Here is a 16,755-nt window from a genome sequence, read left to right on the forward strand (position 1 = left end):
ATTTAACGTTCCAGGAAACCAACTGTGCAGCTTATAAATGCGAATAAGTCCCCTCGCCTCCAAATGTTCATCTTAAATTTCTGCCATTTCATAGCTACTAGCGAGGCGAGACTTCGCTGCTGTGATCTGTGGTCTTCTCAGTCGTTGAGAACCAGGGCTTTCGCGCTATGTTGCACATTTTGGAGCCGAGATTCAGCGTCCAGTCTCGAAAATATTTTACTGACACAGTGACCCCTGACTCTTTACAACAAGACCAAAACCAAAGTTATAAATGAATTAATCGTCACTGAATTAAACGGGTAGGGTGGCTGTAACATGTGCTGCGTGGACATCCATTACCACTGAATCTTATTTCACCCCAACAGCGTGTTTTATCGCAGATGAGTGGCAGCAGCGTCTCAAACAAGAGCAGCGAATGAGTTTTCTAGATCACTTCCATTTGATTTATTAATAAAAGATATTGGAAGTAAATGCATTATGGATCATTACAAATACTTTGCTTTAAAACTACCGAGTCCTCACTCAGTGAGAAAATAGAAATCCTGTATAGAAAAAAAAAATGCATCGAGATGCATCGATAATTGTTTTATAATCGCATCGCAGCCCTCTGAATCGTAATCGAATCGAATCGTGAGGTGCCTAAAGATTCCCACCCCTACCCAGTCATGTTACTGACCTGTTGCCTATCAACCACCAGGTGTTTTTTTTTAGCATTACACAATTTTACCAGCCTTTTGTTGCCCCCGTCCCAACTTTTTAGAACGTGTTGTTGGCATCTAATTCAAAATGGGCAAATATTTTTCAAAAAACAATAAAATTTCTTAGTTTCAACATTTGAAATGTTGTCTTTGTACTATTTTCAATGAAACATAGGGTTTACATGATTTGCACATCATTGCATTTTGTTTTTTTTTTTAATTTATTTTGCACAGCGTCCCAACTTTTTTTGAAATGGGGTTGTACATTTTTCTAGTATTTCTTGTAGGTTTATGGGACAAACACAGTCATACTTCATTGTTAAATGATATTTTCCACATTTTCCAACCTGGTTTTATCCCTTGAAATAAAACAGGCTGTTTTTGTCATTGTGCCTTCAAGACAGATTCATTCTAAAGACTTTTGTTCTTGGCTGTACTGTATTGCATCTCATTCAAAAAGCAGTCCAGGGTGAGACTTTAACTTAAAATCTCATTAACACTCCTTAAAAACTTCAACATGAATGGGAGGAGCTAGACTGCTGTAGGCTGAATAGGTGGCTATATGAAAATGCACTGGGTTTCCTGACGTCACAAAAACACAAAAAAAAGGCAAAATGGGCTGTTTTTTCACAGCTTAGTTTCCATATATGGACCAGTTTGTTTGAAACTTTAACAATGGGGAAAATCTGGTTTTCCATGATATGAGCTCTTTTGAAACTAAAGTCTCCCTAAGCGTTCTTGGCCTGGACATATCGTTCTAGAAAAATCTTGATACTTGCTACAGAACCTTTTAAAAGGTTCCTCACAGTCACACATTTCATTTGCCTAACACAGTTCTTTAATTAACCATCCATTAGCCACCGATTAGCATCTCACTTCCTCCCTGCAGTGATTTATCCACTAAGAGCTCCCATATAGCAGAACACATCTAATTTGATTCCTTCAAACAGCTTCATGATGAATAAAGTTCAGGTTCAGATAGCACAGCATCAGCAGAAGCTGTGGTAGATGATAACAGGCCATAATGCAGTTCCTCTCGGACCTTTCTGTGACTCAGCCTGAGCTTCTGCTTGTTTCCAAACAGAAGCACAGGGATTCTCGAGCATGTGCAAGTCACTGTCCTGCGCATTAAACATCCCTTTGGTCCAGGCCACAAAAACAAGCATGTTTTTATTATGTAAGTACAACATTATTTTCTTACAGTCTAACCCTGTTGTAATGACCGCCCTGGGCTTGAGCCGTCAAAACTGGCCGGCCATAAATAGCTGACGTGTACATGCCTGTCAGACTGGCTGAGAGTGGACAGCATGCCACTGATGCCCACATCTGCACCCGTCCTCGTCCTGTTCTCATCAGTCAGGGCCCTCTCAAGCTCAACAAATAAATGAACACAACTTCAGAGGCCTTTTTTTTTTGTATTATAGCTACAACGTTTAATTATAAGGCCAGTGTCCTAACCTACAATGCTATTTTAGAAGTCCTCATTAAGATAATCCTATAAATAAACAAAGCAAGACAGGCTAGACTCACTGGCCTTAAAACGGAGATGATGAGTAAACTCTTCATACTCATAAAGAGTAATGATGAAGCACATCCTCTGCATTAGGCCGATCGATGGACTCTCAAAACTCCTGACAAATCGATTATGTAATACACATAATCTCCGTCCACTTGAATCTCTACCAAAAGACACCTGCAAATTACCTCATCACATGCTCATTCAAGCCCTGACCAATGGACGATCTGGAGCTAGTTCTGACAGTTTTTCCCTCCTTCATTGCTAGACATAGACTTTAGCTATCCTGGGCTTTACAAATAGCATGTAAAGAAGAACTCACTTTTACACTAAACAGACAATGTTTCTGAGAGACATCACACAAAATCAGGTATAAACACACTCCCTCTTGGCCGCACTAACAGAACTTCCTGAGTTCCTCTTGTCTGCTAAGTGCCATAACAAAACAGTGAAGAGATTGAAATGAACTTATATACAGCATAAGCACAATGGACACATCACTGATAACTCACACACTCACACACACACACACACACACACACACACACACACACACACACACACACACACACACACACATCATCTAAACTGCTTATCCTTCTGGGTCGCGGTGGGGTGCTGGAGCCTATCCCAGCTGTTACTGGGCGGAAGGCCACTGATAACTCATTATGTAATACATTGCAATACATTATCTTTTACAGATGGAATCTTTTACAAACTATTCTACTGATCATGTCCTAACATTTATTCTACAGTGAATTATCAGTCGATACATCCCTGCCTTAAAGGAATAGTTCACCAAAAAAATCAAATGTTCAATCGGCCAAGACATGTTTGGTGTTGGAAATTTACTTCCTCTGTGCTGCACCGGAGCTACAGGCTAATAAAATACAACATATATCTATGTCACTGAAAAAGATTTTTCATTACTTTTCTAGAATAGAGTGCAAAACTGAAGACGCAAACTGCAGACATCAACCATGTCTTGGCTGATGGACTGCGTCTGTTAATTAGATTTTTTGGTGAACCTTTCACAGAGTTGGGCAGAGTTGGGCTGAATCCTGAAAACACTGTCCCAAATGTAAGAAAAACTCAAAAACTCTGTTGTAATTTTTCCTTGCTGTTACTGGTTGGCAGTTTTTAATCATGTAATTCTCTTGTTAATATATTTCATGAAAAATTTGCTAATCTTACTCAAGCAGTATCACCAGGCTGACTGATAAGAAATTAAGCATCTGAAGAGTATAAGGAGACAAGATTTTGGCACTTGTGTGTTGTCTCATGCATTTGACTGCACAGTGTCATAGATCTTAGAGGCTGTTCTCTGGGACGTTCACGGAGAGTTCACTGTTAGGCGTTGAGTAGGCCACAAGTTTATGACATGACAAGACCCTGAGTCATAAAATGCCATGATAGGAATAGCTGAATACTGCACAACATCATGCAGCACAGGATTATGTGAGCGGAGACGTTAATGCATAATGCCATGGCCCACCCCATCACATTAACTCGCCTGGAAGTTTGTATTTACCGGCAGTGCTCTGTGAGGCTGTGCGTTTATCTGAGGTCATTCCCACGGTAGAAAATCAAAGCTTGAGTGAGCAAGTGCATGGATTCTCTAATGATATACCGTCTGTCACTTATGCATCAGTAGATTAGCCAGACACAACACAGAAACAGCGCTAGTTACTGCTCTGTTCATTAGTCACAATAATCAGTTATGACTTGCAAGGCTAAAAAAGGATTCTTAAAATTAGATTTAGCAAAACAAAGATGGGCTACATAAAGCTGAGTTTGGTGACAGACAGGAGTCAACTCTGTTCACTACAGTCAGAAATTCTAGACATAGTTGTAACTGTTAGAGAAGCATTAACATCTCACACCTCTTCTTGTCTCAGCTGAAAGTCTTTTTCCCCAAGAAACATCACAATAGCACCCAGCAACTGCGCTGATCTTAAATGTAAACATGTAAAGCCGTGCATCACAGGTATGTAACAAAAAGCATGCTCTTATGAAAAACATCAATAATAATAATACAGGAATTACTACAGGATTTCTATAAGAATCTTATAGAAAATTCAGACAGTTATAATAGGATACTACATACCTATTATAGACTAGTATAAGAAAATGCTACAGGATTCCTATAAGAATCTTGTAGTAAATTCATACACTTCCTAAAGTTCACTACAGGATACAACACTTATATAAGAAACTACTACAAGAATAAACAGAGGTGAAAGTATTATAGATGTTCAAATAAACCGTATACATCACTATATCCATTCTATAGTTTCTTTTTAGCATTAATATACATCTTCATCTAGCATAAAGGCAGACAAATTCATTAGCCTACCAGAAACTTGTGGCGTTGCGCTCGGCCGAAGCTCGGATTTGGACTCCAGTCCATGGTGTGGAAGTGTAGTGGACTCTCCGCTGTCCGTCTGCGCGCTGTAACAGTCCGAGTGTGGAGGAAGAGGCTGCAGCTCCAGCTCCATCACAGCCGGAGACTGACTTTGAGAAGGAGGAGTGAAGAAGCGCTGCTGCAGCACAAACACACTGGCTCAGCAATGCATTTACACTCTGGGTGGGGTTACAGGGGCTTTTGGCTAAAGTTTTCACCAGGCCGTCTTACTCAGACGAGGCAGTGCCCTTATTGATCTTAAGTTTTCCTGTTAATAATGCATCTGAGGAAGTGCTTTAAGGCGTCCTGGAACGGCAACTTGTGAGGCTCGTCTGGCTGGAGATACTAGTGGCGTCTATTCGATTAAACAGGGAACAGAGTTTACATTTAAACTACAGTTTAGAACCGCACAGGCGAGCAGACATCAGATATACATCAACTACCATTATGTTTATACTTAATAATCACTGATACTTAATCGATCGATATATACTGTGATCCTATCTGTTCATTCAGAGTAGTCCGATGTGAGATGCTCCTTTCTAGAGAAAGAATTGTCAGAGTCAGAATTGTTCACAGTGGTAGTGACAGGAACCAGACATCCGAGGAACACACACATACATACACACACACACACACACACACACGTGTGTATATATACACACACCTGCGTTGTTGGTCCACCCTGTAGATGTAAAGGCAGAGACGATAGCTCATCTCTTGCTGTACAATATGAGCTAATCATCCTCTAGTCCTTTATTGGTGGTCACAGGACGCTGCCCGCTGTTGGCTGGATATTTTTGGTTGGTGGACTATTCTCAGTCCAGCTGTGACACTCAGGTGTTTAAAAGCTCCAGCAGCACTGCTGTGTCTGATGCACTCAGACCAGCACAACACACACTAACACACCACCACCACATCAGTGTTACTGCAGTGCTCAGAATGATCCACCACCCAAATAGTACCTGCTCTGTGAGTGTCCATGGGGGTCCTGACCACTGAAGAACAGGGTAAGAGGGGTCTAACAAAGTATGCAGAGAAACAGATGGACTACAGTCTGTAATTGTAGAACTACAAAGTGCACCTATATAGTAAGTGGAGCTGATAAAATGGAAAATGAGCGTAGAAACAAGAAGGTGGTCATAATGTTATGCCTGATTGGTGTACACACATACATACACACACACACACACACACATACACAGACACAGATATATATATATATATATATATATATATATATATATATAGATATATATATATATATATATATATATATATATAAAGGTTTTGGCTTAAACATTTACATACATTCTTGGCAGAGAGGTACATTCATTGTTGTAAGACAAAATAGTGCCCGAAGAACCTTTTTTTTTTCGGATTTACCATTATTTTACCATCATTAATACTAAATTAAAACCCAGATGTGTAGTTTCACTGGTTGTTTTGGATAATAAATAAAAATGGCTAGATCTGGGTTGACTATGCGACTCATGGTATTTATTACCACCACTGCTTTTAAAAAATAAGTTTCTGCACAATGAACCATTTCTCATCAAAACACTCTGAATGACATATTTGAATGACTGAATTGCGTCAAAATTTTGAAAATAGGTGGATTCTTCTTTATGAAAAGATGAAGAGAGTAAGACTGTATCAGCAGTTGTGTTACTTACCAAAATGGCAATCCAGGATTTTGAGCTGAGAGAAATGGAGTGTAACATCAGAAACATTCTAGATAAAAGTTTTGTGTTATAAATTTTATTCAATATTTTAGAAACCTGTCATCACCACTATCACCATTACCAAATAACAACACAATCTATTATTATTATTAACCTCTTTACACTGAATTTAACAGCACATTCAAAACAAAACAGTAAATTTTCACTGCCTCTGAGCATATTTGTGTGCCAAAATCTGAAACAGGTCAGAAATGTCACTAAAATTCTGCAATGCACATTTTGCCATTGTAGTCCATTATTTGCATGGCACATACCAGTAGTGTGTGTTTATATGTGTGTTTTAGTTATAATGTGTGATCAGAACCGTTTTCTGTGGTGTATTTTCTTCTGATGCTGATTCAAGTTATCTTTAATCTTAAAAGTTCTGCCACAGTCGGAGCATTTGAAAGGCCTGGCTTCTGAATGGAGAACCACGTGTTTGGAGAGCGTGCGGCTGTGGCGGAAGCCTTTCCTGCACACGGGGCACTGGAAGGGTCTCTCTCCGGTGTGGATGTTGCGGTGCTCCTGTAAACCCCTCTCCTGAGCAAACGCTGAGCCGCAGTCAGTGCATATATGGGGACGCTCACCTGCAGGAGCAGGATGTTGATAAAGTGTCTAAAATGCATACAGTGTTTTAGGTTTATTTTAGACTATGCCTTAAAGTCAACATCAGGGATTTCAAAACAACAAAGTAGTAGATCCACTACAGGATCTTCCTAAAAATGCTCAAGCAAGGGGTTGAATCTACAAGAATGAATGAATACATAGAGTCAAGTGGATTTAAATAAAAGTCACTCTCTATTCATTTCAATACTGTTTTTTTAACGTGTCCTTGTCAACTTGGCCTTGTCATTTCAACTTAGAGAAACCCTGTTGCCAACCCCAATACCAACCCTTTACTGTACCAACTCAATGAAATTTGTCTGAGGACCCTTTGGAAAGCCAAGGAATGGAGTCAACATAAATGTAAACCTTTTGTTGAATGAGCCCAGAATTCTTGCTATCTGACAACTCCCTTTTTAAACTGGGGAAAATAATGGCAAACTTTGCTTATAAGCCAGAGCAATGAATTATTTGAAATATTTCAAAACTATAACATTCAATTTGCTACATTCAAACTGAGCTTTATTTAGCAAACAACTTCTTCTGTTATACATGAGTTTTGTTATATCACTCTACTAGCTAGCTAGTTAACAAGCTCAGGGCTACACAAGAAGCAACAACAACAAAGGGCAATGCACCACAGTTCTCATTACATACCCAAAAACTAAGCCAGACAAAGCATTTTTTAAATGCAAGTTATGCACCTCCAAGTCTTGAAGTGAAGTCGACAAGGGCAAGTTAATACAATATTGAAACAAAGAGTCTAAAACTGTATTTGACAGGAATGATTTTCTACCAATTTGATCACATTCAGCTTATAACGCATAGGCTCTTTATTTGTATGAGCAGCATTTTAATCATCTGGCCATGGACATCACATGACACAGCTGGTACTTAAGCTGAATCTCAGAGCCATAGAGTGCATCTCCTCAATGCTAAATTGTGTGCGCACTGAAGGGGTTACATGCACATGTTGCTCATTGGCCCACTAATTGCACATGTGGCCTAATCATCACTGTAGTATGAAAGGTTGTAGTTAATATGTAGAAGTATACTGAACTGCTATTGCTAACACTTAAATCAGATGTCTATCTCTGTTGCTTCTCTAGCATACCTGTGTGTGTTCGCTGGTGGCAGCGGAGGTTGAAGCGGTCGCGGAAGGTTTTGCTGCACACAGGACAGCGAAGCATTTTCCGGTGGACTCGGAGGTGGTTGGTCAACTGGGTGAGAGTGGGGAAGCGGAGATCACAGTGCTTACAGCCAAGGCTTTGCCCAGGAGTGCATCTGTGTCTCTGCAGGTAGTCATACCTCTTAAACTTGCTACCACATTCAGGACACTCAAAAACACATTTCGGTACTTCTGGCTTGTCTGGCTGGGCGGCTCTGTCACAGTTCTTATAGGCTGACCTGAGTGAAGGAGAAGCTGATTTGCCACTATAGCAGGTACCAGGGAGTGAAACTTGAGCGGAGTCACTCATAATTGGTTGCACCTCTTCAGGATTCAGGACAGGCTTTGAGTCAACCAGTGATGGGCTAAACACAACTTCAGAAAATTCTTCCTCTTCAAAATGCTCATTCCCACCACTGACCTCCAGGCTGAGGCCATCAGGCTGGAAGATGGTTTCTGAATCGCGCCTCTTCAGACACAGCTCATTCAAGTTCATTTGATGCTCTCTGAAATGGATTTAGTTCAAAGGATCAACAAACAAAAGCAAAATGGTGAAAGTTCAATGTCTATTGAAGGCAACACACTAAAAAGCAATTCCTACCTGTTGCTGTTGTTTATAAGCCAAATAATAATCACTAAAACTAGTAGGGCTGAGTGATTATTATTATTATTATTATTATTATTAATAATAATAATAATAATAATAATAATAATATCATCATCATCATCATCATCATCTGGGAGGCCTGGAGCTTAATTTAAAGAATCCCAAATTACAGTAAAGGCCAGAAAAAGCACAATTACATATATTACACAAATCATTCTGCAATAATACTCAGGTATATGGAAAAACAATGGCTACTCAGAATAACAATTCTCCTCCCCAACATGTGGGGCTGTTACTACTGATTATATTAGTAATTGAGTAATGTAATGCAGCGCAGTAGCCCAGCATCATCTAAACATGCTGCATCATCAAAGATCACTTTGAAATATCAGCAATATGTAAACATCAGCCAGATGCCAATAACTTTTTTGAGCAATTATCTGCCAAAACAGATATGATTAGAATATTGTTGTGCATCCCTGAAAAAAAATTATCCATCAAGCTGTGTTTCTTAGTGCAGGTAAGAGAAACCAAGAGGAAAATTTAAAACATGCATCGTCATGATGCAAATCGCCAAGTAATCACTGCCATTTTATCGAGATGACTTTTTAAACTGAGTAATCGTGACAGTGCTAGATACATGCAGTCTTACCCAGAGTATCCATAACCAGTCCCTGTCTGTGCATCACAGCCCTGTCTGTCTCTCTCTGGCTCCTGATCAACCCTGTTATCCTCCATGAAGCATGCAGCCATGATCACAGCCTCTTCTATGTTCTGTGGCTGTTGTTTCCTTGTCTTCTCTCCAACACCTGGTGGAAGGAGAGAAAGGAATTTCTGCAGGGTCACTCTTCTCACCACCTCCTCAGAGCTACACCTTTCAGGCTGAAGCCACTTCCTGGTCGTCGCCTCTACCCCTAGCTTTAGCTCCCGCACCCCCCTGTGGGGTTCATACTGGACCTCATTAAAGTCCCTCCACCTCTGAAGCTCCAAGGCCCATGCTTGCCTCCTCACATCTGCTTTCAGGGCTTCATAATTGAGCTGGCTGGATGGTTCATGACCCTCTTCATGTAATGTCTTTATACAGAGGAGCTGCGCTAGGCGTGACCCCCACTGCTCCTTTGGTAATTTGCTGCTGTCCAGAGCCCTTTCAAACACAGACAGAGAAAGCTCCAGGTCATCTCCCCTCAGATCCAGACATGGTGCAGGCAGCTGCTGCACGCTAGCACTGTCTAGTTGTAAAAGCTGAGAAAGAAACTGCGCCTGGATCTCTCCCTGAAGAGCTACAGCTTTCTGGAGCTGAACATGGAGGTCCAGCAGAGACCTTAAACACTGGATAACATCCATGGATTCCTCACTTGGGCTGTGAGGAAAAAAAAAAAGGAGAAATAGTTGACAAACTGGACAGGGAACCAAAAATTAAAACGTCTTCTTTTTTAAATACAAACGTTAATGAAAAAAGACCTGTAGTAATACTACAGCAATTTCTACAGGATTCTTATACTAAATGCAGACAATTAGGTTACTATAGTTTACTAAAGTATACTGCGCATTTTATAGACTATAAGACAACATTACAGGAATGTTACAGCAGCAAAAATGCAAAAAATATAATAGATTATTATGACAGTAGTATACTGTACTGCGGGAATCTTATAGTTTCTAGTAGTTTGAAGATTTATTTTGAATCTTTTTGTAAAACGGCTCAACTCAAATGTGAAGTGACAAATCCTGAAATGTAAAGAAAGACAAAGGTCGCTTGATGTGATGTGGAGTAACGTTAACCGTAGCTAAGGTGAGGGATCCTGCCTACCTCAGCCAGCAAGTGTTCAAAAGACCAGCAAAAAAGAAGGGATGACGAGGAAAAGAGCTCAGTGAAGAGTGCTGTCGATGAACTGTGGCTTGTGATATTAAATTAAAGGCTGTCCAAACAGGAATCCTGCATTTAGCAGGGAGCTTGTTTATCACACAGTAATCACTTGGCTTTATACCGCCGCCTCTTCGCCTTCTTCGTCGCTTTCATCGTCTTCTGTTTTGTTTTCCTCTGGAGAGGAAAGTGTGTTACTGCCATCTACTGACAGGGTGGAGAACGACAACGGGGAGAGAGCAGCGCGGATTCTGAGCGTTTTTCTGTTCGCGCACTTCAACTCCTCGACTATTAACTAAATATTTTCTCTTGAAGACGAATTCCACCAAGTTTTCCGCATTTCTGAATTGTTCAGTCCCTGGGATGTAAACAGAGTCATTCAGAGTGATTTGATGTGGAACGGATGATTGTAGAGAAACTTACCGACTCAGATTTCTTTATAGAGGTGGTGAGAGGAACCAGGGGTCGCCATGTCTACAACACAAATATAGACATTTTATTTACTATCCAAAACCTCCAGTGAACCGACACATGTCTTTTGTTTTTATATGTAATGTCGATGATGGTAAAATAGTCATAAATCTTAAAATATAACTTTTCTTTGGTGACTATTTTGTCTCACAGTGTCCTGCATGTATCCCTCCGCCATGAAGTGATTAAAATAAATAGATTAAAATACATTTTAAGCCAAATATTTATCACAAAACTGTCATAAAACAATGTGTAAGACATCAGGCAGCATATATTTAACCATTTCATGTTTTTTTTCTTTTTTTTTTTGTGGGGGAGCTTTCAGGGGCGTTAAGTTCTTCAGACGTCTGGTTCCCATCCAACAACTGTGACTAAGTTTCTCTAGAACGGAGCATTTCGCTCCAAACCACTCTGAATGACTTTGTCTACATCTCAAGCATTTAATTGTGCAGAATGTTTGAAAAATGGGTGGAGTTCCCCTTTAGAGTGGCTGAACATGGAGGTCCAGAACACTGGAGAACATCCATAGGTTCTTCAGTTGTCCTCTGAGTAAAAGAAACCACTGAACTGCGCAGGACATCAGTACCCCAAGATCAGGGTTGAGAACAGAGGTAACGTTTACTTCCAGTGCACCATTCTCAGGCCCTCAAACGTTCTTTCTTTCTTTCTTTCTTTCTTTCTTTCTTTGTTTCTTTCTTTCTTCCTTTCTTTCTTATGTTCTGGGTATCTTTTATTGCCCAAAATCCATTTTTGGAGGGAGACCCCCCTCACTGTTACCATCACACTCAAAAATCAGTGCCAAGTTTACAAAATGACTTTGTTACAAATTCACTACCCTTTATTTTAGTTTAATCGTGTTGTATAATATTCATGTGGTTTAGTTAAAATTGGTTGCAGTTTTTACATGACGGTAAATGTATTGTTTTTTATGACATCACAAATACGATTAATTCAAAATGGCCTGTTTAGTCTTATAGTTTCCACACATGGATTGTACAGACCGGGCAGTGAGCGTTACATTTTGAAAGTTTAACAGTGTTTACATGCTACGTGAATCTCGTTTATTAAAAATAATGAAATGAGAAATTCATTTTTCCATGCGGGTCCTTTATCGCCCCGCGACCCAGAAGGATACGCGGTGTAGATGATGTATGTTGGGGGGTCCTTTATCATCTCCTGAAGCTTTAACTGGTCTTACTGAGCTTCTCCAGACCTCGGCGGGGCGCTGCATCCTTCCTGCTCCGCCAGTGTAACGGGACCATCAGCAGCCCGAGAAGTGAGGACGGTTATGTTTACAGACGGGCAGCTTTATCCACGTTCAGTTCCAGTAACTGCAACTAACAGACTTAAAGCAGTTTAGAGGTCGAGACATTTCCCCAGATGCCAGGTCGTGTGCAAAAGAGGTTTGCTGTGGATTTAAATCATAATCTTAGCCTGTCAGTGTCTCTCTTAGTGTGTAATATTAGCCACAGACAGTTAGTTAAAGCTAGTGTTTACATTGCTGGCTAATCCGGTAGTTAGCAGCAGCAGACATTGAGCGGCTTTTATAGCTGTTTAGAAGTCGTGTTTTTCGCACCGTCGACGTGTTGTCAGTGAAAATTGCTCGTAGCGGTAGTTGGTAGCTGCATATGTTAATTTGTTAAGTGGTACCATTAACTTTGGCTGCTGTTAAAAACTTGTTTGGCCTGCCTGCCGTTGGATACTGTGGTGTTTTATTATACCAAGTATGGGGATGTGCCTGCCCTGTCTGGGTGGAGCAGCAGACGACGTTGTTGTAACGCCGGACCCTGTGAGTACTTCACTGTTCGCCCTCATACCATCTCATATGAACGTTTCTACAGGTTTATTTCACATATGGATGTGCTTAAATACAACACTGATTTTTATACAAAAAAAGGTCTTTTTACATATTTTCCCAGCTTGCTTTCTGGTTCTTTCTAATGGGCAACAGCTAGTGTTAACGGTTTTAAGGCCACAGATCGTAAGTGTTTTAAAGGGAAATTCCACTGTTTTCCTCAGGATTTTTGCACAGTTAAGTTGTTGAGATAAACAGTGTCATTCAAAATATTCTGATGTGTAATGGGGCATTGTAGAGAAACGTGCCTGCTCAGATTTCTTCACAGTAGTGGTGGCAGAAACCAGGGATTGCAATGACTACAGCACAAATAGAGCCATTTTATTTATTTGCTATACAAAATGACCAGTGAACCTACATCTGTCTTCTGAATTTTTATATTTAATGTTTATAATGATAAAATAATGGTAAGTCTGAAAAAAATATTTTTTCTTTGGGGACTATTTTGCTTTACTTTACATAGAATGTACCTTTATGCCATGATGAATGTATTTTAAAAATATGTTTTAGGCCAAAACCTTTATAAAATATTGTAATATGATCTCTCAGGCATCACACACTGTACTTGTAAGCATTCTGTGTAATAGCTTTCTGTGAGGGTAGCTTTGGAGATATTAAATGCTTGAAATGCTTTTGGTTCATATCACTGCTACTGTAAACAATTGGGACTTTCTCTTGAACAGAGCATTTCACACTGTCTACATCTTTACTATTTCATTACACAGACATTTTGAAAAATCAGTGGAGCATTTTGCTGTCTGTCTAATATACAATGACGTTAAGTCTTAAAACTTCTCTAAACAGTCCTTCCTTTCTAGAATCTGTCCGCACTCTCAGGACAAATTACTCACTCAGTTATGAATGAGTCTTTACCAGCACCTTATTGAATAGGCCTCTAGTAAATACCATTGCAGTAACACTGTTTGAGTACATCACTGTTGAAGGCTGTAATAATATTGCTTTGTCATCTTTTCTTTTCCTTCTGCAGGAAACCAGAAGGCGACAGTTGGCAGAAGCTGCTGAGAAAAGACAGAAAGAGGTAATGTAAAATAGCCAAGCAGACTGACTTGCAGCTTATTAATTAGTTGAAGTAAGCAGAGAAGTGAGCATATTCTCTGTCAGGCTAGTGTGTCTGTCACTGGGTCCATCATAATGTCATATTTATTTACTAGTGCATTTGTTTTTGTTTAGTTTTTGAGTTTTTTTGGCTGTTTCTGTTGATAATTAGAGTACATTTCTCACCCTCACACCAAAAATATCCATCCCTCTTGTGTGGTCTTCACCAAACACTAAAACAAAAACAAGTTTTTTAATACAATATTTCTCAACGCAGTCCTTGGGGATCCCAGATGGTCTGTCTCACCTGAGCCAACATCATTAACAGTGAAATGTGTTGGGAGCTGTTTTAGATCAAAATGTGGCCCATGTAGTGGTCCAGAGGACTGGATTGGCTTTTAATATTACTGAATTAGTACAGATTCATGTTATGAATGTGCTATAAGAAACTAAATGAGATAAGACAGAATAGACAGACATGCATGGTTCTTTTTTTCCATCCCCATCAAAGCAAATAATTAATTTCAAGTCATTATGTCATCCATCAAATTTCCTTTTGGAGAGCTTTAGAGATTGATTATGGTTTGCCCCTCATATACATTGTGGACCCTTTAGAGATTTTCATCAGTGCTTGCTGCTCGTCGAGCTGCTAAGGCAGCCCGGTAAGTAGAGCACCATCTTTTAATCTCTCCACACATTGGATTCTGTGCCTTCAGGGGGCAACTTCACATCGCAGTGGTTTTCTACTTTGGCTGAAATTAACTTTGCTGCTTCTGCGATCTCGTAATGCTAATGCTTGTGGTGACAGTTTTTCCCATTGTTACAAAGGTTATTTTGATGACATAGTGGAGATTTGGAGTGCAGACATTCAAAATACCAAACTTTAATGGTAAAGAGTTTTCCAACATGTCACAAAATGATGTAATGTCATAGTGGAGAAGACTGACCAGGCAGTCTGTATTGTTTTGTGATACCATAAAAGAGCAATTGCATTTCACCGCACATTTCCCAAGCCACAGAGTCCCACATTGTCAGCTTGCTTCTAATGCCCACAATGCACTCAGCTGCTATGCTTCAAACACTGGCTAACAAGACTTGTCACATGTTAGAAACTGTGTTGTAGTTGAGTTTTTATTGGAAAATCTTACTATAACTTACCCTTTGTTTTGAAAATTGCTACTATAAACAGTATATGTTAAGTGTATTCAGGAAAACGTTATCTTGTATGCAATACAAACTAAAGCTTGAAGTATCTTACCAAGTACTTCCCTATGTTTCTCTCCTTGTAGAGCACATACAGAGGCATTAAGAACCCAGAAGCAGTCGAAAGGAAAAAGAAGAAACAAGAGGAGATGGAAAAACAGGCAATGAGCACGTCACCCTCAGGAGGCGGGGGGCTTAAGGTAAATCCTGTTGGAAATGTACTTTAGACTTTAACCAGCTGTATCCTTTATGCTCTTTTGAAAGCATAGTATTTTACATAATATAATTATGAATATGTAATATGCATTAGGTTTTCTGCTTCTTCTCTCTCTCTTTAGTGGCAGGTTGGCTAACACAAGAAGAAGAGAAGACAACTAGTATACATCAACTTTATGGATCAGCCTGCGTGAGCAGCAAATCCATCAAAATAGGAAGGATTTTTTTGTTTTTGTTTTTTTCAATAATTTCTTAAAATGCAAGCTAGTCAGGGGAGTGTAGCATCTAGACTTTTTTGCCAAGCTTACATGTCCCTTTATGCCTCCTGGTTGGCCAGAGCTGTTTGCAGGACACGCCTTCTTTAACATGCCAAGATGTGCTAGCCAATGAAATATCAGAGAGGGCAGTAATGTGTGGCTTTTAATACACATATTTATGTATCACTACTGAGAGACACGGCATTCAGTCACTAAAACTCTATGGTTCCACAGTTCTAAAGCTCATGCACCACAGTGCTTTATTTACATATAGAATGTTCTCATGCTTGTCTTACAATGTGTCTGTTTATTTTTTTTTAAAGCAGTGTTTCCAGTTGAATGTAACTGTAAAATACATTTATATGATCTCACAAAATCACATTTTGTAATGAATTCATGACATTTTAATGCGTGTTTGACATTCAGATTGTTTAGGTTTATTCTGCAGTGGTTTAGTTGAAGCATGACAGTGCAATATAAATTATTTGTGGTATCTGTTTTTTACAGCATGTTCAAGTGTGATGATTTTTGATTCAAGAGAGAATTTAGCAGTCTAAATATAGAGGATACTAATGATTTGAATTGGTCAGTTTGATAATGAGTATAAGCACTATGTAAATGTAAAAATGAGTTTTATTGCTTTTTTGTGATGGTGTTAAATGAAGTTCACTGAGTGGTTATTCACATATACTCTAAAGGTTTTTGTCAAATGTAGGACAGAGGGTCAGCATTTTTTGACCCTTCAGCCATGTCTCAGTCTCTGTTCACCTCAGTGTGGGAGAAGAAGACGGTGCTGTTCTATCAGTACAGAACTGTGTTCTTCACAAGAAAGCTTTGAAGTGTGTTCAGCAAACTAAGGCTTGTTTTCTTTCTTCAGAAGCCCAAAATTGTCCTGCCATTTTCAATGCTTAGACAGGCTCTGTAGGAGATGAAGATGCTGTGCCACTTTAATGGGTCTGAATAAATTCCTAATCTTATTTTATTCCTGTTCTCAATTCCTCTTTAATGTTGCTGTTTTTTATTTATTTATTTAATTTCCAGGCAAATGACCATTAAGTACAAGGTCTCTATTTTCAGCATCAGGACACACCTCCAAAGTCTTAAAAGCATTTT

The 16,755-nt window shown here is 39.5% G+C and overlaps 2 protein-coding genes across 3 annotated transcripts; one reads left to right on the top strand and one right to left on the bottom strand.

Moving 5' to 3' along the window:
- Window positions 1–6,311: 6,311 nt before the first annotated feature.
- Window positions 6,312–10,738, bottom strand: LOC118811643 (zinc finger and SCAN domain-containing protein 12-like). 2 transcript variants are annotated; one of them, XM_036576009.1, is made up of 4 exons: window positions 10,531–10,738; window positions 9,373–10,080; window positions 8,060–8,619; window positions 6,312–6,929 (listed from the first exon to the last, which is right to left on the bottom strand). In XM_036576009.1, exons 2-4 carry the CDS (start codon window positions 10,062–10,064, stop codon window positions 6,661–6,663), a joined length of 1,521 nt encoding a protein of 506 aa, XP_036431902.1. In that variant the 5' UTR covers window positions 10,065–10,080; window positions 10,531–10,738; the 3' UTR covers window positions 6,312–6,660. The 2 variants fall into 2 exon arrangements, with proteins under 2 accessions (XP_036431902.1, XP_036431903.1); XM_036576010.1 differs by having other exon boundaries at window positions 6,748–6,957.
- Window positions 10,739–12,304: 1,566 nt separating this feature from the next.
- Window positions 12,305–16,624, top strand: LOC118811648 (small VCP interacting protein). The gene is made up of 4 exons (XM_036576015.1): window positions 12,305–12,844; window positions 13,899–13,949; window positions 15,256–15,369; window positions 15,508–16,624. Exons 1-4 carry the CDS (start codon window positions 12,782–12,784, stop codon window positions 15,520–15,522), a joined length of 243 nt encoding a protein of 80 aa, XP_036431908.1. The 5' UTR covers window positions 12,305–12,781; the 3' UTR covers window positions 15,523–16,624.
- The last annotated feature ends 131 nt before the right edge of the window (window positions 16,625–16,755 follow it).

Source organism: Colossoma macropomum, unplaced genomic scaffold, assembly GCF_904425465.1.
Source record: "Colossoma macropomum unplaced genomic scaffold, Colossoma_macropomum, whole genome shotgun sequence".
NCBI classification, from domain to species: domain Eukaryota; kingdom Metazoa; phylum Chordata; class Actinopteri; order Characiformes; family Serrasalmidae; genus Colossoma; species Colossoma macropomum.

Bases quoted from the DNA above. Each gene is read 5' to 3' on its own strand.
- LOC118811643 (XM_036576009.1), bottom strand. From the start codon at position 10,064: ATGGATGTTATCCAGTGTTTAAGGTCTCTGCTGGACCTCCATGTTCAG. The intron at 8,620-9,372 runs GTAAGACTGCAT...AATCCATTTCAG, and splicing joins ACTGGTTATGGATACTCTGG to AGAGCATCAAATGAACTTGA. The intron at 6,930-8,059 runs GTATGCTAGAGA...CTGCTCCTGCAG, and splicing joins CCACCAGCGAACACACACAG to GTGAGCGTCCCCATATATGC.
- LOC118811648 (XM_036576015.1), top strand. From the start codon at position 12,782: ATGGGGATGTGCCTGCCCTGTCTGGGTGGAGCAGCAGACGACGTTGTT. The intron at 12,845-13,898 runs GTGAGTACTTCA...TTCCTTCTGCAG, and splicing joins TTGTTGTAACGCCGGACCCT to GAAACCAGAAGGCGACAGTT. The intron at 13,950-15,255 runs GTAATGTAAAAT...CTCTCCTTGTAG, and splicing joins CTGAGAAAAGACAGAAAGAG to AGCACATACAGAGGCATTAA.